We start from the raw sequence: 22836 nt of genomic DNA, 5'->3' as shown, positions 1-22836 counted from the left end.
AATTGACCGTCAATTGGAAGGCAGTCCCTACGACTTCTATCCGTACGAGCGAGTCATTGGCATCCCTTTGCCCATGTTCTCTGTGGTGATATAAGCTCCCAGCCACAAGTCTCAACTGCAAACAACACATCTATTACATCCATAACTATATCTAAATACGATACCGTTCCTGATGCAACCTCACTTGTTCATTATGGGCTGCCATCTGATAACCGCTTTACATCCCCCACGTGGCCATGGTCTTTAGACCTGCCTCTTTCGGCCACCATGGTCTAATTCCCGGCCTTAATTGCGGTGATCTGATACACGTTTTCCCCAGCACATTACAAGATCGACCGAGATACATACGTATCGCCGATGCCAAGGCGGACTCTCCTGTTGCAGACACTGTTGTACGTCAAAAATGCCTCGCATGGTGACTTGGACTTGTTATTCTATGGGCCATTGACAGGTCAACTTGCAGCGTCGTATTCTGCCAACATGCTGGTCCACTCACCCCACGAAACAACAAAAGATCCCAGGACAAGCAGTGTTGAGTACTGAAAGCTAGGTTCAGTACGTCGCTGGTAACAAATATTAAACCTTGAATCCGACTCATCCGATATATCGTCTCAAGATGAAAGGTTATGCGTTAAGGATCCATCTCAAATTGATAGATATGTGATCCGTGAGGAATGCTCTCATTAGACGAACAGGGCTGTTGGTGGAGTTCGTCTGAAACCCCAACCTTCAGCCGCAGTCCTTCATCTGCTTGCATCCTACAATCCTGGAACGAGCCAACCAGCAGTATGGTCAAGCGAGAGGAATGTGGAATGACGAATGTCCCATTTGTTCAAAATCAAGGTTGAGGATCGACCGTTTCATATGCCAAAACGAAACGATCCATCAGTCGGCCCGGCAAATCAGGTTCGTGATTGTTCTCCATCGCGGAAATATGCACGGTAGATAAATGGAGAGATCGGGCGGATCTATTCCGTTGTTATCAGGCCATATGCGCAGGTATGTGAATGGAGTATAATCCTTGCGAACCTTGATCACAGACATATATATCCGGGTCCTTGGGCAATGTGAATCTATTTCTTATAGCCTAATCAAGTAAGACAAAGAGGGATTGATTCCCATTGAACGAATATATCTTTCCCTGAATCATGCATCTCAAGTTAGCGTTACCTCTCTTCCTCGCCGTTGCTGAGGCCTGGACTCCTCAGTCCAGAGGTAAGGCATTATAATGTCTAGCAGATGGCAAATACTGACCATAAACAGCGGCGGCAAAAGCCAACGGCGAGAAGATTACCGAGCGATGGCTTCCAAATGATGATAGAATCCGCGGCGTCAATCTCGGCTCGCAGTTCATAATCGAACGATGGATGGCCGAAGAATCGTGGAAGAACATGGGCTGCAGTGCCTACAACGACGAATGGGCATGCGTCAAAGGCATCGGTCAGGACAAAGCCAACGCCGCCTTCAAGAAACACTGGGAGACTTGGATCACAGAAGATGACATCAAGCAGATTGCAAGTCTTGGTCTCAATGCCGTTCGCATCCCTGTTGGATACTGGATGTACGAGGATATCATCCAGAAAGGCGAATACTGGCCCCGCGGCGGCATCTGGCATCTTGACCGAATTGTCGGATGGTGCAAGAAGCATGGCATTTATGCGGTTATTGGACTCCACTCTGCTCCTGGTATTAGCTCGCCGAACGAACAGTTCACCGGCCATGTAAGTGACTATCTCCCCTCATCAAACATATACTAACCAAGTTGCAGTCCATCCCCAATCCTGGATTCTATACTGCCGAGAACTATGAACGAGCCTTCAAGTTTCTCGAGTGGATGACCAAGCGCATCCATACTAATGGGAACTACACTACTGTTGGCATGCTCGAGGTCCTGAACGAGCCCGTACGCGCTGGCAAGTGGAAGGCTGAGGCAGATGACATGATCAAGAATTACTACCCTGGTGCATACAAGCGCATCCAGGCCATGGAGGGTTACCTCAAGGTTCCCAAAGCCGATCGCTTACACATCCAATACATGGTAAGCTACATTAAAGAGACATATTAGTGTATCTCGCGCTGACCCGATGATAGGGCAAAAGTTGGGGTGCAGGCGACCCAAGACAATACCTCCCAGACGACGATCTCATCTTCTTCGATGCCCACCGCTACCTATCCTTCGACAACAGAATCGCCGGTAATAAGAAAGCATATATCCAAACCGCCTGCAAAGACAACATGGGCCAGCACGTTTTTGTTGGTGAATGGTCCCTATCCGTGAACTCAACTTTGAAGAACACAGATGAGTTCAAGATTGAAGGCCAAGAAACATGGTACAAGGCTTACTGGGCCGCTCAAGCTGAGTCTTTTGAGAAATCAGATGGATGGTTCTTCTGGTCTTGGAAGTGTGACGGAGATCTTGGCAAGAAGGATTGGAGATGGTGTTATCAAGCTGCTGTTGCCGCTGGTGTTATTCCCAAGGATGCTAGTAAGGCTAAGAGTTTGAGCCCTTGTGCTAGGTATACCAACTAAGTTGTAGAACCTTGGTGGGTCAGCTCCGTTCTTCAATTCTGTATATAGTTTGAACCTCTTACTCGGTTATTGATGCCGAGCGAGTACAGAAATCTTGACTTGGAGTATCAGAAGTCTAGCGAATTGTTCCACTGCCGAAGCCATTGGCCTATCATTTCTTTCCCATGGCGCCAAAGTTAGCGGATTAATTGGTGTCCGCTTCCCGCTGGGCCTAGTGGTGAATCATAGGCGTTTCAGCTCGGACATGTTGCATCGTGAAACGCTGCATGTCGAGAGAATATCGGTGTAAATAACAGTTCCAATCGCCTCCCCCAAACCCAAACTAATCTCTTGTTCTTCCAGCTGAATCTCTCTTCACCTATTTGCTCTCTTATATCAACGACATGGCCGATCGCTACGTCACCATTCACGAGTCCCCCAACGGGCCAGGAGACTCACGACCAACAGCTATCAAGATCATCAAGGATGAAGGCCTGGAAGGAAAACTGAGCGATCAAACCGTCTTCATCACCGGCTGTTCTGCGGGCATCGGTATTGAGACCGCGAAAGCGCTGCATCTCACTGGCGCAACTCTATATCTAACGGCTCGAGACCTCGAAAAGGCAAAGTCAGCCTTGGGTGATCTTGCTGAAGATGAGCGCGTTCATCTTCTCGAACTTGATCTGGAGTCGCTCGAGAGTGTTCGATCATGCGCTGCCAAGTTCTTATCCGAGAGTCCGAAACTCAATATCCTCATCTGCAACGCTGGGGTCATGTGTACACCAGAAGGACGTACGAAAGAGGGCTTCGAAACACAATTCGGGACAAATCATCTTTCTCATTTCCTTTTGTTCCAACTCCTTCAACCCGCCCTGGCCAAAGGTGCTACCTCTGATCGTGCATCGCGAGTCATCATGCTGAGCTCACTTGCCCATCGTTTCGGCGAAGTGGACTTTGACAACGTCAACATGGAGGGCTGCTACGATCCCAACAAGGCGTATTCTCAAAGCAAGACTGCCAACCTCTGGACAGCTAACGAGATTGAACGGAGATATGCCAGTGAGGGTATCCATGCGTGGAGTGTCCAGCCAGGTGGTGTCCTCACAGATCTGGGCAGACATTTATCTGAGGAACAAAAGAGCGGCCTCGCAGTGGATCCATATCTCAAGACAATTTGGAAGCTTCCAGATCAAGGTGCTGCTACAAGTGTTTGGGCAGCTGTCGCTCAGGCTTTGGAAGGTCAAGGTGGGAAGTACCTCGAGGACTGTCAAATCGTCGGGAAGTGGGATCCTTCCACTCCGCTTTATGCAAGAGGATACGGGGAGCATGCATGCGATACTGAAAAGGCGGCAAGATTATGGAATAAGTCTCTGGAGTGGGTAGGCTTGTAGTCAACGCAGTCAACTTTCAAGGGTACGTGTTATCCTTTTACGGCTTGGGGGACTGTAACCACTGCCTGATTTCTCGTAGAAATCTTGTCAAGGATGCCAATAATACCTGCATTTCCATATTTAGATTCCGTCCTGCCGAAGGATTCTCACCTCTCGAGTCAAGGAAAGCAGTCATGTCTATGCTGAGGATGCCCAAAGCCTGATCGCGGTAACGTTGTATCTCACCATCTCGTAAATCTTGCCCAAAACATCACGAGAGACAGATTAGGGGGGAGGAAATTATATCTCACAGCCATGCCATTAGACTCTTGTATTTTACCCTCAATTCATTGGTCTAGAGTCCCGACGGTAGATTAAGAGAGAGTACGAGGTTAATAATATCCCCGGCATCTACCGGACCCCTCTTCAATAGCGTCGATTAAACTAGCGAATCACACCCCTCTCTATTATCACCAACCCTTGGCGATACTGAATATCCTCACCCAACTCTTGCACATTTTGTTGAAGTGATCATCATTCGCAAGCCAATGACTTGGCAAGTGATGTCGGGCCTATTTCTAAACCCGGAAAACCGAGGATGATGATGCCATACTCCACCTGTAATGCGTTCGTATCCGACGATGTCGGCTCTTGCACGAATTCGGGTTGATGCCGACTGATATGCGGGGGATTTAAGCTTAAATGGCATTGATCGATGAATCCGAGCGATATATAAACATGGCCTGTTTCCTCTTTTCTGTTTCCCTTTGCTCTCTCACCCCTCCATCACCATGAAGGTCCTGTCAAACCTCGGGACGCTTCTGGCCTTGTCGCCTGTTGCGCAAGCTACAGGAGGACATTACAACACCGTTAAGCTTGATGGCTACGGCAGTTTCTCCGGTACCACTGTCAACAGCACTTTCACCAAGCAGAAACTTCCTGCGCCTGTTGATGCTTGGTTGGGTATCGACTATGCCAGTCAGCCTACTGGCGACCATCGCTTTCACCCTGTTTCTTGGCCCGAGAAGTTCAATGGCGTGAAGAAGGCGGATGACTTTGGCAAAGCTTGTGTCCAAGAAGTCTCATCCAGAGTCCCGCTTGACTCACAGAGCGAGGCATGCCTCAACTTCAACGTGTTTCGACCCAAGGGTGTACCTTTGAGCAAGAAACTCCCTGTTCTTGTGTGGATCCACGGCGGTGCTTTTTACGCTGGAAGCTGGGCTAGTTTCGACGCCGCTGCATTCGCCGCCTCATCCAAAGTTCCCATCGTGGTAGTCAACTTTCACTACCGCGTCAACTCTCTCGGCTTTCTGCCATCCAAGCTCTTCCAAGACGAGGGACTGTCGAACCTAGGGATCCGAGATCAGCGCTTTTTCCTGGAGTTTGTGCAGAAGCATATTGGTGCATTTGGCGGTGATAAAAACGCTGTTACTATTGGTGGTCGCTCTGCTGGTGGCCATTCAGTGGGCATTCACTACTTTCACAACTACGGCAAGGATAAGAAGCAGTTGTTTGCTCGGGCGATTCATCAGTCTGGTTCGGTCACTTCACGAGCTTTCCCTAATGACACTTATCCGTTGTACAAGCGACAGTACGACGAGTATATTACTTACCTTGGATGTGATAAGAAGAAGGGCAACAAGGCAACTCTCAAGTGCCTCAAGGGAGCAGATGTTCATGCTATCAGAAACATCAGCACCAAGTTGTATCACGACTATGATCCCCAGCTGACCTGGCCATTCCAGCCCGTGCATGGCGGACCTCTCTTCGAGAAACCTGGCTCTCAATCTGGTTACGACGGAACATTTTTCCACGTCCCGACGATCACATCCACAGTCACCGACGAAGCGAAGTATTACACCCCTGGCGACCTCGAAACCAACAAGGAGTTCTTGGATTATCTCCACAACATCTCACCAGCTTTGACCAACAAAGATCTGAAGGAGTTATCCGCGCTTTACCCCGATCCCGCGAACCACAAAGACTCGCCATTCGCCAACTCACCCAACAGCACTCAATACAACCGCATCTCCGCCGCCTGGAGCGATTACGCCTACATCTGCCCCGGCCAAGAAACAGCATACCGCGCCTCCACCGCCGGCGTACCAACCTGGAAAGTGCGCTTCAACACCAACAACAGCTTCCCCGCGTGGCAGGGTATTCCTCACACGGCCGACACGGGATTTACCTGGGATGAGCCTACTACTCAGTATCCCGAGATCAGCCATATCTACCATGGGTACTTGGCTAGTTTTGTTGCGACAGGTGATCCTAACAAGCATAGGTATCCTGGAAGTCCAAAATGGCCTACTTATAATGGACGAGAGAGATCGCCGAAGCAAATTGTTGTTCAGCCGGGTGATACGAAGGTTGAAAAGGATAATATTCGAACGGAGGCTTGTCTTTGGTGGAGAGATCCTGAGAGAGCACCGAGACTGAACAAGTAATCAGCATCACCGAGCCGAGGTATTCTGCAGCTTAGTATAGTTTACGGTTATGAAGATGATAGATAGTCAAAGATTCATAAAATGTTAAATGCTCGATTCAGGCTTCTATAATTCTATAATACTGCTCTAACCTCGTGATCTATTCTCGCTAACCCCTGGTCCCACGTCTATGCCTTCGTAGCCTCCAGATATCTCTGACTGAAAGTGTAGTCATTGTATCCCTTGTCGCTCTTAGGAACATAGAAAGTATCCCGCTGGTAAGGCGTCAAAGCCACGCCATACTTAAGTCGGAATACCAAGTCAGGGTTCGAGATGAACCATCGCCCAAAAGCAACAACAACATCCCACTTCTTGTAACTCCCATCAACTGAATCATAAACATTGTCAGGGATATATCCACCTCCAACAATCACAGGAGACTGGTTATCCCACATCTCGAGAAAGTACTCCAGACTCTGCTTCCTGTCCCCAAAGGGACTAACCTTGTCTGAGCCAAGATCTTTAGGTGTAGCATCAAGATAAGCTGGGTTACCTCTGGGCTCAACAAGTGAGACGTAAGCGAGTTTGTAGCCAGCTTTCTTAAGCTCGTTGAAGATGTAGCCGAATTGATCCCAAGGATTGGCGGTATAGGCGCTCTGGAATGTTGCAAAGGGACTTAGACGAAGGGCAGTTCGCTCGGCACCGATTTCTTCGACGGTGGCTTTTATGACTTCTAGGAGGAAGCGAGCGCGGTTTTCGACGGAACCTCCCCACTTGTCGGTTCTGCTGTTGATACTTTCGCTGATGAATTGGTCGATAAGGTATCTGGAGCAGATTTTGTTAGCAACTGGATTTATTTCGCAAGAAATGACAGTTCTTACCCATGAGCACCGTGAATCTCAACACCATCACCACCAGCATCAACAACATTCCTAGCAGCCTGTCTAAACTCTCCAATCTTCTGCCAAATCTCCTCCTCCGTCAACGCCTCAGGCGCCACATTCTTGCCCTCCATCTGAAGACTACTGCTCGACGAGTACTTATACCCTCTCTTCTTCAAATATTCCGGATCACCCGCCCTTCCAAGATCCCAAAGCTGCTGAAACATATAACTTCCCTTAGCATGAACAGCATCGTAGATCTTTCTCCAGCCCTCGATTTGCTCTGGGGAGGTGATTCCTGGTGCATTGGGGACTGCTTCTCCTGTTTTGGAGATACCGGTTGCCTCGCTGATGACGAGCGTTCCGGGGGTTGAGGCGCGGTCGGCGTAGTATTTGATCATGAGGTCGAGGGGCAGATGGTCATCGTCGTTGCGGAAGCGGGTTAGAGGGGCGAGGGCGATGCGGTGGGAGAGGGTGGTGTTTCCCAGCTTCAGGGGCTGCCAGAGTCTTGATTCAGTTGACATGCTGGTTATTGATTGAGATAAAAAAGTAACAATTGTAGAGTGGTTATGCTTTAGCTAGAATGATGCGCAGTGACTTATGATTGTATTGTGATGATGGGCTCTAAACTTCAGAGGAGTATTGTCTTTAAATACATTTTCAATGGCAGTTGATGATATTTAATCGTCCTGTAGATTATCAAGCGAAACGTAGCACTCGGAGCAACAGTCAAGAGGATTAAAATTTCCCAATGCCCATACGAAACTCCACGGTATACGAAACTGCACGCCGTGGAGCCCATGGCGATCAAACCACTAATTCTGCAGTAAATCCCCTCATAATATAACGTAAAATATGGCTAGGAATGCTTGATAATCAGGGTCATGGCAAACATTTTTGGGGGAAGAAATCGGAGAATTACTTCAAGGCCCCGACGTCATTTTCCTTACGAGAGCTGACCCTACGAGTGGACCAATTGGCTTCTAGAGTCAGCGTTACGTGATTTGAAACCCTCCAACGTTCTTCATGGTGATTGGCTACGACGGTCAAAGTTCGACCGAAGATCTGCTAAGCCCTACGAGCATTAATAATGCTCTCTTGCAGCATTTGCATAACAGGCCAGGAACAAGAACGGCGGTGCATAATCTTGCGATTAATAACTATGTAACTCTGTATCCAATTTCCCCAAGTTCATCCTCCAACTTAGTTCCCCATATATCCCCCCGTCTCCTCCGTCCACCGCATTCAAGCCCTGTCCTTATGGTAACACAAAACCCAACCAAACTCCACAGGGTTGGTACTAATCAGCGCCGGCTTCTCATGACTAAACTCAGCGCTGCCCAGCTGGACACCGTATTTATCTTGATACCGCTGACAAACAACATCGCTGAGTTCAGGTGATTGAATATCGGGGATATTGACGTTGAGACTCTCGAGACGCAGCTCGGTGACTTGGTAGTCGAGAGTGGTAAGTTGCGCAAGGGGAATTCTAACGGGTTGGCGGCTGTGGTCGGCGGAGTTGACGATCATGATTACCGCATTGGCAGTAGGCGCTTGACGGGCTGTTGGTTGAGACGTTGCTGTTGAAGCGAGCGCGATAGCGCTGGTGAGGAGAGTTGTGAAATGCATGGTGATGATCTGACGTTGAACTTCTGATGTTTGGTAGAGATGCGAATGTACTAATATCAAGATCAACAAGTTGGAAGTTCCAAGAAGATACTTTTATACCTTTCTCGATTCTTTCGTTTATACACGTCAACCCTCTAATAATAGCATCGCGCCTCAAATACCCCAAGCCCCGTCTCCGCCCCCATGTCGTGTGATGCACATGTCAGCACTTGTAAAATTTACGAGCCTTCTTGGCCCTGTCCTACGGATGTCGATCGCTTTCTTATTTTTTCTCCGCGACCACTCAGAGACCAGTATCTGAGACAAGTCAGCTGTTAGATTTGTCTCGGACATAAATCACGTTATGGTTGGGTGGAGAGACAATCTCGAGATTAATGCTATCTCGTATTCATTTATAGATGATATAATATTTTGGGAGTTGTGATTTGCACATGTCATATAGAGCGCTGCGTATGGCCGGATGTGATGAGGGAGATGAGAGAACTTCGGTAATGTCCTAGTTGGGCTATTTAGATTCGTATTGAGGCTTGATTGTACAACATGTGTACTTGGCATGAGATTGATGATGCTTACAGTAGTAGGTTGCCTCTATGAGACCCTAGAGTTCTTCTGCGAAAAGCACTATGAGCGCATCATGTGCCTTTCTTCAGCCTTCAATCATCTCACGCTGACGCCAAGTTCTGATCAGTGCTCACAGAAGTTGTAATCAATCGCCTCCCAGTGAAACCTCGCCTTCTCCGCAGTCCGCTCATCCATCAACTTCAGCCGATGCGCCCGCGCTTCCTCAACATCCGTAAGGCCCCCAGGTACCTCACCGCTTCCAGTCCACCAATCCTTTTGCTGCGGCGGCACATTCGCCGTTGAAAGGATTCGTCGGTGCGGATCAACCAGCCAAAGGGCGATGAAGCGTCGATGTCCTGGCTTTGTTGGATCTTGTAGCTTGAAAGAGGACACGCGGTGTTGACTAGACGAATATTAATAAAATATGATTATTTGGGGGAGAAGGACTTACAAGACATTGGGAAAAGCGAGGAGACGGCCCTCCGGCGTGCCGACGTCTCCGTAGCTCTGAACACAAGATCTAGCGAATCCACCTTGCGCTCCTAGATCTGTGCCATACACCCTTTCAAGATAGTTGTAGCCATCCTGGCCAGCCTTGATGTCATCATTAAGATACGAGCTTGTTTGCATACGGAAGGATAAACGACTTGGCGTGACGTTCTCGCTGTCGAAGTAGTACAGCGCAGTGGCGGCGATCTTCTCGTTCATCTGACCTTCGAGCTGCCAGATTGTCAGTATGCTAAGTTTCCCGTTCGTAGTACTGGGGGTTGACTTACATGCCAACTTCCATCGGAGAACTCGGGCTTCTCTGGTGTGAGTTCAATGCTCGCCATCTTGACAATGATTTGCAAACCATCCTTCTTGAACTTCTCCCACAAGCTCTGCTTTGGTGTGTAGTCAATTTCTTCAAATGGCTTTGGATCAGGGAGTATCGCGTCGCGGTACTTGACCCATTTTACTTCAGCCATGGCCTCATCATCGACATTGGGCGTAAGAGGAGGGAGGCCTTCGTTCATTCTGCGTTGATACTCATCTTCATCGAACTCAACTGGGTCCTCCGCATCGTGGTAGCACTCTTCTTCGAGGTCTCGAAGTTCTTGATGCGTGAGCTCGACGTCTTTGTGAAGAAATTCCTCCACATCAAACTCTGGCGTCCACAAATCGTCATCCTCATCACTGCGATTCATTAGCCACATAAAACAACACTGCTGCAAGAGAATCTCGGCTTACAATGCTTCATGGATCCATTCAAACCGTGACTTATCTCTCCCCGCAAAGGTCTCGTCGCCGAAACGAGGGACCTCTCGCAAACATTGATCCCAAGCAGGAATAGCCCTGTCAACCAACCTCTCAATAGTCCTGTAAATTTCAGGAAACTTTGTAGGGTGGAGATTATTCACGTAGCTCGTGAACTCAGCACTGCCGTCCTCGCGAAACCCAACGTTGGCGGGGAGCCACTGGTATCTATCGGACCAGTACTCCGGGAGAACCTTGCCTGAACCAATCCCAAATTTTGACCGGAACTCATTCTCTCGGACTAGAGGGGTCTGCCCTCTCACGGGTTCGCCTTTGCCCATGAAATCAAGTGCGTTCGATACGCCGACAACTTCATCTTGAATGAACGGTGAACGATCTGTTGATTATCAGTAACAAGCCTTTAGTTCCTGGTGCAGAGGAGATACCGTAGACGAAATTGTGCATGGAAGGATGGATGAGGTTTTGGACCATATGGTTGCTTCGCGGATGCCAGTCGACATTGCCTTCTTGATCCTTCCAAAGGGTATAGCACGCTCTGTTAAGATCCCGGTGGAGGTTCTCGTCGATGAACGAGTCTGACTTGATGATCGTGTTGCCGGGTCCATCAAAAGTTGGAATGAGACCTGACTGCGCAAAATACATTGCCTTTCCGCGTAGCTCTTCGACACACTGCCAAATATTAATCACCAACCACCAAAAAAATGCACTGCACCGTCAACTCACGTAGTCAAACGCCGCATCAGTGACGATCCTATCCCTAGGCTTACGAGGACCCTGCCCCAGCTTATCCTGCAGAATTTTTGCGTACAAACCATCCTCACCCTGCTGGCGCGCTTCATCTCTCCACTTTTGAACAATCGTCTCATCAAAGACCTTTTTGTGCCAATCTGGTTTATCCGTGAATACATCCATGAGAATCATCATCGCAACCTCTTTCACCGGCATGATGGTAGATTCGCTCCCCGAGTATTCGGGAAATCCAATGGGATAAAACAAATACTCATCTTTGAAGTTGAATTCCCTCTCAGGCATTTCTCGCAGGGCGAGATTTACGCCTGGATAAAGATGCGTTGGTGTCGCCATGGTCGACGAACTCCAGGGGAGGAATAACTGTGGCTGGTTGACGACTAAGCACGCGTATAGCAGGCCGAGATGTAGTTTTAGAAGCAACAGTAGGAAGAACTTCATGGAGAAGAAGGCCGGTGATGGAAGGGCCTGAAATGCGGAAGCTTCATGGTATTTAAGCAAAACATAGGAGGGAACGTGGGCTTTTGTGGTCTGAGAAAACATGGGCGTGAATTCGTTTCGTGAACTTAGAAATCAGGCAGACGCGTGCAAATACAAGCTTTTTTTCCTATCTAGACATGGCCACAACTTCATCAAGCTATTGGTGGAGACGTAATATTTATCTTCTTTGATAAGCTCTAATTCGATTTCGCATAACTTTAAGACTTTTGTTCACAAAGGGGCGAAATTCTTTACGACGTCACAAGCCCAAGTAATCGTTGTAAGCTGGGCAAGTAATGTGATCAAGGCACCTTTATGGAATATCTAATGAGGAATAAAAATGAGGGATGTTAGTCTCAAGCTAGTCTAGGACGGTGACCGGTAATGGGAAAACGTATCCCAGCATTTACGATAGTGACTCTTCTGTGGTATGAAGACTCAAGAATGACAGCTGCGTGCTGCGGAGTTTGTCTGCCACTGCCGTCATAGTGAAGGCAGCTTCTCCAGCACCACATGTGATCAATCACGAAGTCAAAGGTAAGTGCAATCATTCCCCGTTAATTTCCTGGCAGTGATTGAGTCATACGGTAAGGATTGTATAGATCCTCCTCGAGAGGTTCCGGGTAGTCCAATTTGTCATGATATTCACGCGTCAAGTACGATTCTAACAGGGCTTCGCGTTGATTGGCTCAAAACCTCACGTAATCACATCAGCCTGAATCCGATCTCCGATTCCGACTCCGATTTTGCTCTGGCCTTACTCCATCCAAACCATTCAATCTCAATTCTCGGACATCACCACAAAATTTCCCCGTTACCGATTCACACTCGCATACTCACCTAAGTATGGAGCAACTAAGTCCGTGCAGTTCAAGCTCCCCAAACCGCAGCCAAGTCCAGAAGCGACGCCCCAGAAAACCCTTGAACTGCGATCCCTGCAGACACTCCAAGCTGAAATGCGACCGGGGACTGCCGTGTGCGACGTGCCTCAAACGAGGCTGGCAAGATTCTTGCGCCTATGGATCAAGCTTTACGGGTCCGCAGAAGCGAAGGAGGACTAGGCTTGAGGTTGTTGACTCTGTGCCTCAGCAGCAAGTCCAGGTTCAATCCGTGGAGGTAACAGAGATAGTGTCATCTCCGAGCTCGACGCCTGAGCCGATACAACAGCGATGGGATCACATTCTGCGTCGACCATCTGTTGAGAGGAGTGTTATACCAGACTCACCGAACCCGACGGTTACTCTGTCCTTTGGGCCTTGTGTTCCAATCACCCAACTGCTTGCGCTTTTACCCCCAACTTCTGTGACTGAGTACTTGGTATGCCGCTATTTCGGAACACTCTCATCACTGTTCCATATTCTCCACGGCCCGACATTCCAGACTCAGTACTTGGACTTCCTTGAAGCCCCAGAGAAGACGAGTCTGTCATGGCTGGCCGTTCTCTTCGCTATCATCTCATTGACACTCAAGACCATTGAGCCAACAGACGCTGGGCTTGTTGTGTTATGGCAGGACACCACCATCCCTCGTGATTTATCGGTATTGTCACAAAAATACCGAAATGCGGCCATGACGGCCCTATCACAAGATCAGTTCTTGGTTCGCCATGATCTCAGCACGCTCGAGGCTCTTCTCATCCTGGTTCATATGATATCTCATAATGAAGGACCAGAGTATGGCTGGGCGCTTCTCGGCAGTGCACTCAACATCGCCATTGCCCTGCGTTGCCATACGGGTATCGAAGGACCTAATTGTATTGAACAAGAGCGACGTCGACGTTGCTGGGCAGGCATCCTGATCATCCATACCTACCAAGCCCTCTGCTTCAGAGACATCGACCTCACGTTCCTGTTGAACATGAAAGCAACAATGCCGGCATGGGTCAACGACAAAGACATTCAAGAACACAGTATAAAACAATCGCCCAAGGATTCGCCATGCGAGTTCACTGACACCTCACTCCTGAAGTTTCAGGTTCGACTATTCCAACTGTCTACACAAATCTGCTCTCATATCTCCGGTGACGACAAACTCAACACAACGATTTTACATCAGTATGACACAGCTGTAGCGAAAGAGCAATTGCAATGGGATGCCGCATATCTCGTAAACGGTCGCCGGAGTATTCTCAACACAGCAGGCTATGCTCATTGGTGCATGCTCCAAACCTACGCGCATCAACTCTACCTCCTTCTTCATCGGCCTTATCACAGCTCCAAAGCGAGTCATTTCCGCGCCGAGTCAAGAGATAAGTGTATCAAGTCAGGTCTCGCATTACTTGATGTCCATCACCAATTTTACGAACTCCCGCGGCTGAAGTGTTATCGCTGGCTCGTCAAGGGCGCGATCAGTTGTAATGCACTTCATGGAGCTGTCGCGCTTACGTCATGCATGCTGGACATGCCTGATGACTCTGATCTCACAGAGCACATATTTGCTATCGACGCTGCTATAACCCGAATGGAAGCGCTTAAGATGAAAAGTCCAGCCTGTTCAAGTGTCTATCGCGTAATTCGTTGTCTTCGGTACGTCGTCCCAGACTGTCTATCATCAACGGAATCAATGGAGACTAACCTAAGTAGATCTTATCTTTCGAAGCGAGATCCTGCGCCGACTTTCTTGCCAGAAGATGTCGAGCTTAGGTTTGAGGACTGGGCTACCAATGTCGACTGGTTTCGACCCGATGGGATTGACTGGGTAAGTAATGAGCTTTCACTATAGCTTCTCGAGGGTTCACTAACTGGAGTAGGAACTCTGGGACTCGGCTTACATCACCCCACAAACTGATAATGCTACGGCTATGATGACCTGATGAGTTGGTAGTAATGAATTTTGGTATCATAGGTAAAGCAGGCGCTGACCCATATCCGTGGTATAATCTAAAAACTAAATACATCTAATATAACTCCTCTCATCTGACGACTATCCCCATCATGCTTCACTATATGCCGGAGGTGGAACCTCATAATCCTCCACCACAAAGTCCCCCTTGCAGTATTTCGGCGGAACACTGATACCCTCTGCCAAAAGGCTGTTGGCCTCCTTTGCGGCAATAACATGATCCCTCACAAAGACACCCCATCCGTTAACCGGCAACTCTGGTGAGATGAAGAGATGTATAGGCATCGAGATCTCCTCCTCTGTCGTGACGCCATTGTTGGTCAACGTAACCTCAAAATGTAGCGTATGCGTGATAGAAACTCCGCAGACTGAAAAGTCAGGTGAGCAGTTCCTCACAGCGATCGGGAGGTGTAAGCATTGCTGCCACCGTTGCTGAGGTTCGTCGCTCAACTCCAACGGCCACTCCGTCACTATCCGTTGACCTTCATAACCCGGATTTTCTGCATCAGATTTGTTCTCCACATCGTGCTTTTCCCGCAAGAAAAACCTGGCTTTTGTGATCTTAGCTGTCGGATTGACCGGCGCAAGGTGAGCTTCGATAGGAATCAGTCCTCCCAGGGCAATCGCGCGATGTCGGATGGAAACGTTGTACTCCGCCTTCTCTGACCACTTCCCCTGCACCGTCGTCGGATCCATGAGTTCATATGATGAGAAACCTGGTGTGCGAATAATTCGAAGCGGCGAAAACGTCTTGAAGCTGTCCGATGAACTTTCATCAACCGTCCAGGCTTCCAGGAGGTATGTGATACTGCATCGCGTACAACCCTTGAAAGATTCCTCCTGATCACCTCGAATGAACAACTCAAAAGGCCACTCAAAATTCTCCCCACTCTTGAAAGGCTCCCCAATTTTATCGACGACATTGAATGGCGCCCATTGATGAACAGTGCTTTCACGCCGTTGCCACTTTACAGCCTCTTCGGCATCAACCTTGTGATCGCTGTGAAGCGTTAACCGTTAGCTCCCGCCGTCAGCATCAAATCTTCGGGGTGAACCTACCCAAGCCACATTCGACTAGTCAGTTTTAGCTGAACGCTGGTAATGTTTTGTCCTTCTGGGACGAAGAGAGACAGCTTTCCGCGAAGATATTGGCCTTTTGCATCTTCGCCGTTTCCACTGACGAAGACGTAATCGTAGTCCGGTCTGCAAGGTCAGCCAGGGGTCAGAGAGCTGGTGCTGGAAGATGTACCGTATTGTGAGACGAGGTCGGTGTTGACCTGTGATTCTGGCCATGATAGACCGCATCGACTTTTTGGTGGACATGCTGATGAATTCGAGATGGAGTTGCTGAGTTGTGGCGTGACAAGATGGGATGAATGATCAAGCAAATCCTGGAAATTATAGACGATTCTTGAAATGTTGCTAATAGCAAGTGAATCAGTGTCAACTTATCATCCGATCAATGTCAGAAATGCAACGGTGAAAAAGTATGGGACCGTGGCTTTTATTAAGCCCCAAAACATCTAATTCCGTCCCAGCCAAATCCGATTTTGAAGCCATTCAAATGTCCTGCTTGCTCCAAATCGGACTTGTCATCCCCGATTAATCGGACTTTTCTATTATTAGTCACCCGTTCTCAGTGCCTTAATACCTAAATAGGAAGTCTTCTGAGTGGCGACAAAATCGGACATATCAGCCCCACTCGGACATACCAATTCCATCCTCCATTAGAAATTATCAGGAAAAGTCCGTTGTAATTGTGATTGTGACGAGTGGCTATGTACGTTATGTAAACTGTTTAGTTTATCTTGGCAACGTCTGATCATGAGATGAAGATTTAATAAAACGTCACAAGGTTTCTTGGTAAAATGGGGTTTCTTTTATTTTCCTTATCTGGAATTTAAAATCTGGAGACAACTTCCAACGGCTTTTTTTACCACAGAATATAAATCAATCTTTTATCTTGCTCCCAATGGCTTTTGACATTTCTTCGGCATATCTTCATCACGGTCCACGCAGCACCGCAACGATGCTTGACATAATATCCCACGTGCCCGCGCACTTGACCAAAGCGCTTTACATCCCAAAACATGACGACACAATCTCTCATTTCGCGATATATGACATCTCGAAGGAATATTCCGAAAAAGTGGGCATTAATCCCATGGGCTCGGAGAGTTACAAGGTGGAGCTATGCCTTCTTCGAAAGCCTAGCGGATATCATGCCGGTGACAACGCTCGGTTCCTGGTAGACGTCGACGCTAGTGTCTCTATTCATGAGAGAGTTATGGGTCGAGACCCTTTGGATGCGGAGGTGTAAGTTTGATACGTGTGGGGAGGAGAAGCTTATACTGATGTTTGTAGATCATCGCCGATCGATGGAGAAAGGAGTGCTAAGTTGCAGATACACACGGGAGATTCCTCGTTCGAACTCAGTGGGCACGAATATTACCCTTTGCCAGAGAAGGAAACGAAGAAAAGGATCATCCGGTACCCATACATGAGCATGTCCGGGAATCACGGGCCTTCGAAAGCGCTCCGTTGTGACTGGCAGGTTCATCCAGCTGAGAAGGGACCTCTGCGCTATGAACTGGTGGACCTAGATCGACAAGGCGAAGGTGATGGCTCGATACTAGCGATCTATCATCACCATGGCTTCGAGAGCGAGCTACCTACATCTTACAGCCACGGAGTTCTCCTCCTCCCAAATGACTCCACGCCATTGTTTGACATTACTGTTGTGTCAAGTCTTATGGCTCTTCTGGCCACGATTCGCAAGCAACCGGCGGCACGAAAACGATCACGCTTTCGGTCTTTGATGGCGTCTTTATGAGGATGAATGTAATTCGAGGGGGCAGGAAGGAAGAATAATAATACCCATAGCGTTAAATCCTCAGATTGTAGTAACCAGATAATTATCCTGAAACGATTGTATCAGTTCAACAAACTCACTTTCCCAGCCGCGAGCCCACGAGATGTCTTATCCAAGAACGAACTCTCCATCTCACTCAACTTCTCTGCTAGTCCAATGCGTCTCCGTGACTGAACCTCCCAGTCTTCAAGAGTCTTTAGACTCCCATGGGGACCAAAACCATAATACTTCTCCGTGGCTTTAGGCCATGATTCCTCCCCGGAAATAAACTTGATCCACGCCTCGCGCATCGCCTGACCAACGCGCTCAGCACTAGGTGAGAAACTCAGATCGAAGCCTCCGAACAAGAGAACAAGGTCGATGGCGTGATGAGCTCCACTTGAAGGCTGCCATGGATTTGCTTCGTCTATCAGACATCTGAAAACGGGCTTCCTTGCATCCTTGAAGGATTTCTCGAGGCACTGGATTGGTAGCAGGTACTTGTAGTCGTTGATAAAGTCCAATGCCCCATTTTTGCAGGATGAAGGTCGGTCGGGGTAGATATGATACAACTTCTTGAGCTCGTCGCCATATTGCTCGGAAGCATCAAAGGCTTTCGCTATGTCGCTGGGGTCTGTTGCCCATACTCCTGCTTGGTAAATGGCTCCCTTTTACACGTTAGTATCCATCTCATCTGATGACCATCATTTACTAACCTCTTTCGTCACGTCGCTGAGAAGTAATCTCTCTGCACTGCCTGTCTTGGTATGCCAAGCATTGAAGGGTTCCTCCCATTCGAGGAAAAATGACTGTACGCCAGATCTTCTGACCGCCTCAACAACCTGACTTGCAGATGCAGTTTCCAAATCGAGCGTTTGATCCAGGTCCTTCAAGTTCGTGGAAACCTTGTCCCGAAAACTTGCTACCAAATGCCAAGGCTGAGGTGACGACAGGAACAATGAGCCAGATGATAGAATGACTTGTCGCACGCGCGCATTTGCAACCAGGTGGGCGTGACAATAAATAGCCCCGGCACTCTCGCCCGCTAAAGTAATCATACCCTGCACGTTTTGTTAGCCCATTGCTCTTCTAGCTTTAGAATGTTTGAGTACCGGATCGCCACCAAATCCTGAAATATGATCTTGAACCCACTGCAAAGCCAGCTCTTGATCACGAAGAGCTAAGTTCGGAGGCCCCCCTCCATTGCCAAGAGCAAAGACATTGAGTCGATACTGAACGGATACAGCGATTATTGGCTTTCCCAAACGGATCGAATCAGCCACTATTTTGCTCATGTCTGATGGAACACGTTAGTTCGCGCAATCACTTGAGCTAGGCTCATACCGCAGACTCCGGATGCAGCGCTTCCAAACGTCACGGCTTGTGAACCTCCTGTCCCATGTTTAGCTTCTGATAGTAACGGTTCGACGTAAATTTTACCATGTATCCAGACCAAGACCGGCAAGTTGAAATCTCTTACGTCAGGGCCCCTGTCAGGCATTACGACATCTAAATTGGTGCATTTGAACTCATCCTCCGGCTCATGTGGGAATGTATGATCTGGAGGAACGCGCAACAAATGTCCGACATCGACAGCAACTTGCGGACATCGAGGTCTAATTGTTTCAGTTCTCTTGAGCTTTAAATATTGGAAGTAGGAGGCCATACCCAAAGTTAGTGCAGTCAAGAAATCTGGAATATCTATCCAGTTTTTCAGGCGCAGCGAATCGTCGAGGAACGCGGCCATACGGAATGCCTCGAAATTGAATCACGTCCGAGGTCCTGAGACCTGTGAGTGTGGCGTTTAATGACTCGTGAGAGATGGTTGCGGTCATAATGTCTCTCGGTAATCAGGATTGAAGTAATATTGCGTTATGCCTTTGCTGAGTGGGTGTAGATGAGCTATATCCGAGGTGGGCTCCCGAGAGAGGGGTCTCCAGGTGAGGTAATGTGGGGTCAGCATCACGACCCCATTTTGGAGCACTGCACCAAAGAGTTACTCAAGATGGCTTATTTAATAACACGAAGTATCTATAATGGCCTGAGTCGTGGAAATGACTATCTGTGACTAATTCGATGCTCGCAGATCGCTACACAATATCTTTGGTTTTGGATTCTGATGAATATACATAGCGTGTCCAAAGACAGACTACAATGACGTTTTGAGCGCTATGTATGTCCGAAAAAGAAAACGCCAATGGCCTAGTTATTCTATCCGTATTCTATAGATATAATTCTATATATAGATCCTTCTAACGTGTATTCCTGTTCTCTTTTACGACCCTGTTCCTGACCCATCTAATTCGGATACGATCTCAAAGGAAAGTAACCTTCCGGCATAGGATCAACATGCCAAAGCTTATCTAAACCTGCACCAAACGCATCTGCCCACTCCTTTCTCAGACTCTCCGGTAGATTCCAGCCCAGCTCATCATCCCGAAACCTCATCCGAACCAAATGCCTCTTCTCGCCAACCCCATCACCATTCTTGAAACTATCACGTTTGTGCAGAATGAAGAGATTATTGATAAAGTGAATATCACCTGGTTTCGTCTCGATCTCCAACTGGACTTTTCTAGCTACGCGTTCAATGTCTTCCAGCGCTTCAAACTATTTCATGGAGATTCGCGGTAGATGAGCCGGGCATGGATGGATCGCATTACCAATTAGAGGGACTCGGCCGAAGTTGAGCATGATTCTGTTGCGGTCATAGAAGAATAGCGGTCTGGGATATCCTTCCTGGCTATATGGCATTTATTAAAGATCTTTCTTATAATAGAGACTAGCTGGTGCTGTTCTTACTTTGCAAAAACCCACTTAGGCTGAGAAAGCTGGTGTATAGATGCGGGGTGGTGTCGATCCAAGATATTGTATACCGCATACCCTGAAGCGATGATGCATCTCCCACCTGAGGCTGCGGCACTCCGTGTCAGCCAGCTCACAATGTCTCCAGACTCCTCGTTATGAAACGTCTAAAAGCTCAGTTATCAGCCATAGTCTCGATTTCAAGAGTCACACTTACGATTTCCGATGTCGAGTGGCGATGATGCTGACTAGAAAGATTAGAAGAGTTGTCGGCCACGACATGGACTGCAGTCAAATATGGTCAGCGCCCATGGGCAGTACTCCGTTGATGTATATTACCCAACATATTTCCCTTCTCATCCTGTCGACCTCGAAGGTTGGCGATGTACGATTGAACACCGTAGTCCAAGGGATTTATTCCTCGGACCAAACCGAAACCCTTCCCCTCATGAACATCTAGCCGTATACGATCAAGGCTTTTCCCAACTGTCGGAAGTGGAAAGTTCTGCCGGCAGATCAAGTCCCCATCTAGGCCAAGGGCTGTCACTAAATCAGACCCTACTTGCTGCAAGGTACATAGAGAACCAACCTTTGAAGTGACAGAGAGCGTTCTCGATTTCCTCAACTTCCTGGGAGCTGAGATTGTATACGTACTCTGACTCGTGGGAGAACCGGTTCCCATGCCACGCACCAGGGAGATCGATCAACTGAGGGAAGGATCTAGTTCCATAACACGATTCCATTGTGCTGGGTCTTAGAAATAGGTTTTTCCTAAGAATGAGAAGAAGACTTCATTGACGGGTAAAGATAACGGTAGTATGGCAAATTAATTCTCTTGCCGCGAGACTGCCTGGAAAGATAAAATGTGAAGACTTCATAAGGAGCAACCAGGTGCTACAAATCAGCTCTTCCATGTATTACTGAGATGAATATTTCAGTCACAATGCCTATTTCCTTGTTTCAATGTTTACACGACAGCCATAGATGCGTGGTGAGGCGAGCAGTGAGGGAAGGGGAGACGAGCGATGATTCATTCAGGGACGCCTCACGATCATCATGCATTGAATCCAAAAGCAGTAGCGCCAACACAGAAAGTGCAATCCCTATCACATCTCCTCACCTCCTCAAAGGACAACGTCAGGCAAAAGCACATTTTCGTGGCGACCTGCATCGCAAGGTACTTTGGCCGCTACCTTTCGTGGTACACAAGCCAACCCAGAAACCAAAAATGAAGGAACTAAGCGCTTCCATCTCTCGGCGTCACTCCGGGTGTGATTTCACTGGCTCGGGGCTACTGCTGCTCATCTCTCCGTTGCAGTATGCACATGGATGTTTTAGTAGCACAGCGTGGACCAAAAGACGATAGATATCTTTAAGCGATGTGAGAAAAGAAGGGATGAGATGAGACAAGATAGGAAAAAGAAAGCATAGGCCACCAGTCTCACACCAGAGAAAGTCCGCGACCTTCTTATTGCTGGGGAGACTTGTGCGTGGTTCGCTCATGGTTACATCATAGTCGTTCGAGGCCTGTGATAGGCCCTAAGATGTAGGCATGTAAACCGCTAAGGACACTATCATCATTGGCGTATGCATGTTTAGGACTTCGGGCCCTTACAACCCGTTTCTCACTGCATAGTGAGGAAGTGTGACAGTCTGTCTCGGAGGAGCAGTTAAAGATTACTGATCGGAACCAGACACAGGAATGACGTTTGCTTCATCACTGTCACTACGCCGCAGATGACTGATCTCAACAAGTCTCGAGTATAGTAGCGAGAGAATAGGGTAATGTCCAGGAGTCTCAGATACTGAATGTCTTTAGGTTCGCCGACGTCTCCGACGAGTATCTGTCTTGGCAGGATCGTAATCTCACGACCCCATAAATATAAGATAATCAGCCCCAACGTATGACCACTTTTTCCTTGGCCTTTTAGCTTATTTCCTCGCGTGTGAGTGCCGTGATGTCTTGGCGAACCAGTATGCAGCCAAGTCTTGATTTTTCCACTTCGCTGAACTTCTATGTCATAGTCTACGTCCCATAGGGTATGGTAGTTGACGCGGACAAATACTTAAATTATATGCTTACTTTGAAAGTTCGACGCCACCGCAATCGGGGCATCACTTGATGAGAACAGAGATATAAGCGGGTTGGGTACCACCGCCGTGGATACGGATATGAACCTCGGACGAAAGCAGGGAGAGCCCTGTACGGGTTAGCAACTTCTTTTCCAGGATACTCACCGTTATACGATCTTATCCCCCGATATCTATATCACACCAGGCCAATACCTTTACCTCGGATGCAACGTCGCATTCGTGTACAGGAGCCTATCTTGAAACTGAACTCACCATACTTCTAAACGCACTTGTTTAACACGAAACTAACCATTGAACCTAAGTGACCTTTAACTCAAGTGAGGCTCTTTCTCTGGCCAAAGTCAAACCTGAAACATGAACCGGAAACATTCCCGATTTGCCAAGAA

At 48.1% G+C, this 22836-nt stretch overlaps 11 protein-coding genes across 11 annotated transcripts; 5 read left to right on the top strand and 6 right to left on the bottom strand.

Annotated features, from left to right (window-relative positions):
- Window positions 1-1050: 1050 nt before the first annotated feature.
- On the top strand, window positions 1051-2658 carry FOIG_08576 (uncharacterized protein). Its single transcript, XM_031208620.1, has 4 exons — window positions 1051-1215; window positions 1264-1721; window positions 1769-2038; window positions 2092-2658. Exons 1-4 carry the CDS (start codon window positions 1149-1151, stop codon window positions 2527-2529), a joined length of 1233 nt encoding a protein of 410 aa, XP_031061626.1. The 5' UTR covers window positions 1051-1148; the 3' UTR covers window positions 2530-2658.
- A 254-nt stretch (window positions 2659-2912) lies between these two features.
- On the top strand, window positions 2913-3998 carry FOIG_08575 (oxidoreductase; the record flags this gene model as incomplete). Its single annotated transcript, XM_031208619.1, has 1 exon — window positions 2913-3998. The coding sequence occupies one exon, from the start codon at window positions 2913-2915 to the stop codon at window positions 3897-3899; it is 987 nt and encodes a 328-aa protein (XP_031061625.1). The 3' UTR covers window positions 3900-3998.
- Window positions 3999-4630: 632 nt separating this feature from the next.
- FOIG_08574 (uncharacterized protein) lies at window positions 4631-6339 on the top strand. Its single transcript, XM_031208618.1, has one exon. It carries the CDS (start codon window positions 4670-4672, stop codon window positions 6323-6325), a length of 1656 nt encoding a protein of 551 aa, XP_031061624.1. The 5' UTR covers window positions 4631-4669; the 3' UTR covers window positions 6326-6339.
- Window positions 6340-6492: 153 nt separating this feature from the next.
- FOIG_08573 (uncharacterized protein) lies at window positions 6493-7783 on the bottom strand (the record flags this gene model as incomplete). The annotated part of the gene is made up of 2 exons (XM_031208617.1): window positions 7186-7783; window positions 6493-7129 (listed from the first exon to the last, which is right to left on the bottom strand). The coding sequence occupies exons 1-2, from the start codon at window positions 7707-7709 to the stop codon at window positions 6493-6495; spliced, it is 1161 nt and encodes a 386-aa protein (XP_031061623.1). The 5' UTR covers window positions 7710-7783.
- A 647-nt stretch (window positions 7784-8430) lies between these two features.
- Window positions 8431-8814, bottom strand: FOIG_08572 (uncharacterized protein; the record flags this gene model as incomplete). Its single annotated transcript, XM_031208616.1, has 1 exon — window positions 8431-8814. The coding sequence occupies one exon, from the start codon at window positions 8812-8814 to the stop codon at window positions 8431-8433; it is 384 nt and encodes a 127-aa protein (XP_031061622.1).
- A 412-nt stretch (window positions 8815-9226) lies between these two features.
- Window positions 9227-12046, bottom strand: FOIG_08571 (uncharacterized protein). The gene is made up of 6 exons (XM_031208615.1): window positions 11356-12046; window positions 11058-11301; window positions 10606-11008; window positions 10152-10551; window positions 9827-10095; window positions 9227-9778 (listed from the first exon to the last, which is right to left on the bottom strand). Exons 1-6 carry the CDS (start codon window positions 11920-11922, stop codon window positions 9499-9501), a joined length of 2163 nt encoding a protein of 720 aa, XP_031061621.1. The 5' UTR covers window positions 11923-12046; the 3' UTR covers window positions 9227-9498.
- Window positions 12047-12632: 586 nt separating this feature from the next.
- FOIG_08570 (uncharacterized protein) lies at window positions 12633-14784 on the top strand. The gene is made up of 3 exons (XM_031208614.1): window positions 12633-14384; window positions 14442-14556; window positions 14609-14784. The coding sequence occupies exons 1-3, from the start codon at window positions 12706-12708 to the stop codon at window positions 14669-14671; spliced, it is 1857 nt and encodes a 618-aa protein (XP_031061620.1). The 5' UTR covers window positions 12633-12705; the 3' UTR covers window positions 14672-14784.
- FOIG_08569 (uncharacterized protein) lies at window positions 14687-16192 on the bottom strand. Its single transcript, XM_031208613.1, has 3 exons — window positions 15950-16192; window positions 15760-15903; window positions 14687-15700 (listed from the first exon to the last, which is right to left on the bottom strand). Exons 1-3 carry the CDS (start codon window positions 16021-16023, stop codon window positions 14791-14793), a joined length of 1128 nt encoding a protein of 375 aa, XP_031061619.1. The 5' UTR covers window positions 16024-16192; the 3' UTR covers window positions 14687-14790.
- A 297-nt stretch (window positions 16193-16489) lies between these two features.
- On the top strand, window positions 16490-18189 carry FOIG_08568 (uncharacterized protein). The gene is made up of 2 exons (XM_031208612.1): window positions 16490-17016; window positions 17065-18189. Exons 1-2 carry the CDS (start codon window positions 16673-16675, stop codon window positions 17531-17533), a joined length of 813 nt encoding a protein of 270 aa, XP_031061618.1. The 5' UTR covers window positions 16490-16672; the 3' UTR covers window positions 17534-18189.
- FOIG_08567 (uncharacterized protein) lies at window positions 17526-19434 on the bottom strand. The gene is made up of 6 exons (XM_031208611.1): window positions 19220-19434; window positions 18992-19167; window positions 18896-18943; window positions 18664-18848; window positions 18268-18612; window positions 17526-18219 (listed from the first exon to the last, which is right to left on the bottom strand). The coding sequence occupies exons 1-6, from the start codon at window positions 19384-19386 to the stop codon at window positions 17635-17637; spliced, it is 1506 nt and encodes a 501-aa protein (XP_031061617.1). The 5' UTR covers window positions 19387-19434; the 3' UTR covers window positions 17526-17634.
- A 915-nt stretch (window positions 19435-20349) lies between these two features.
- Window positions 20350-21099, bottom strand: FOIG_08566 (uncharacterized protein; the record flags this gene model as incomplete). The annotated part of the gene is made up of 4 exons (XM_031208610.1): window positions 20350-20523; window positions 20574-20641; window positions 20696-20896; window positions 20946-21099. The coding sequence occupies 4 exons, from the start codon at window positions 21097-21099 to the stop codon at window positions 20350-20352; spliced, it is 597 nt and encodes a 198-aa protein (XP_031061616.1).
- Between the last annotated feature and the right edge of the window lie 1737 nt (window positions 21100-22836).

Source organism: Fusarium odoratissimum, assembly GCF_000260195.1.
Source record: "Fusarium odoratissimum NRRL 54006 unplaced genomic scaffold supercont1.13, whole genome shotgun sequence".
In the NCBI taxonomy this organism is placed as follows: Eukaryota; Fungi; Ascomycota; class Sordariomycetes; order Hypocreales; family Nectriaceae; genus Fusarium; species Fusarium odoratissimum.
The sequence above is the reverse complement of the archived record's forward strand: the minus strand, read 5'-3'. Positions and strand labels throughout refer to the sequence as shown.

Coding starts and splice junctions, on each gene's coding strand:
- FOIG_08576 (XM_031208620.1), top strand. CDS start 1,149: ATGCATCTCAAGTTAGCGTTACCTCTCTTCCTCGCCGTTGCTGAGGCC. Junction 1,722..1,768: donor ACGAACAGTTCACCGGCCAT/GTAAGTGACTAT, acceptor ACCAAGTTGCAG/TCCATCCCCAATCCTGGATT. Junction 2,039..2,091: donor GCTTACACATCCAATACATG/GTAAGCTACATT, acceptor ACCCGATGATAG/GGCAAAAGTTGGGGTGCAGG.
- FOIG_08574 (XM_031208618.1), top strand. CDS start 4,670: ATGAAGGTCCTGTCAAACCTCGGGACGCTTCTGGCCTTGTCGCCTGTT.
- FOIG_08571 (XM_031208615.1), bottom strand. CDS start 11,922: ATGTTTTCTCAGACCACAAAAGCCCACGTTCCCTCCTATGTTTTGCTT. Junction 11,009..11,057: donor CATGCACAATTTCGTCTACG/GTATCTCCTCTG, acceptor GATAATCAACAG/ATCGTTCACCGTTCATTCAA. Junction 10,096..10,151: donor TCTCCGATGGAAGTTGGCAT/GTAAGTCAACCC, acceptor ACAATCTGGCAG/CTCGAAGGTCAGATGAACGA.
- FOIG_08570 (XM_031208614.1), top strand. CDS start 12,706: ATGGAGCAACTAAGTCCGTGCAGTTCAAGCTCCCCAAACCGCAGCCAA. Junction 14,385..14,441: donor CGCGTAATTCGTTGTCTTCG/GTACGTCGTCCC, acceptor TAACCTAAGTAG/ATCTTATCTTTCGAAGCGAG. Junction 14,557..14,608: donor GACCCGATGGGATTGACTGG/GTAAGTAATGAG, acceptor TAACTGGAGTAG/GAACTCTGGGACTCGGCTTA.
- FOIG_08569 (XM_031208613.1), bottom strand. CDS start 16,023: ATGTCCACCAAAAAGTCGATGCGGTCTATCATGGCCAGAATCACAGGT. Junction 15,904..15,949: donor CGACCTCGTCTCACAATACG/GTACATCTTCCA, acceptor CTGACCTTGCAG/ACCGGACTACGATTACGTCT. Junction 15,701..15,759: donor ACTAGTCGAATGTGGCTTGG/GTAGGTTCACCC, acceptor AACGCTTCACAG/CGATCACAAGGTTGATGCCG.
- FOIG_08568 (XM_031208612.1), top strand. CDS start 16,673: ATGGCTTTTGACATTTCTTCGGCATATCTTCATCACGGTCCACGCAGC. Junction 17,017..17,064: donor GACCCTTTGGATGCGGAGGT/GTAAGTTTGATA, acceptor TGATGTTTGTAG/ATCATCGCCGATCGATGGAG.
- FOIG_08567 (XM_031208611.1), bottom strand. CDS start 19,386: ATGACCGCAACCATCTCTCACGAGTCATTAAACGCCACACTCACAGGT. Junction 18,944..18,991: donor GGTCTTGGTCTGGATACATG/GTAAAATTTACG, acceptor AACATGGGACAG/GAGGTTCACAAGCCGTGACG. Junction 18,849..18,895: donor CGCTGCATCCGGAGTCTGCG/GTATGAGCCTAG, acceptor GTGTTCCATCAG/ACATGAGCAAAATAGTGGCT.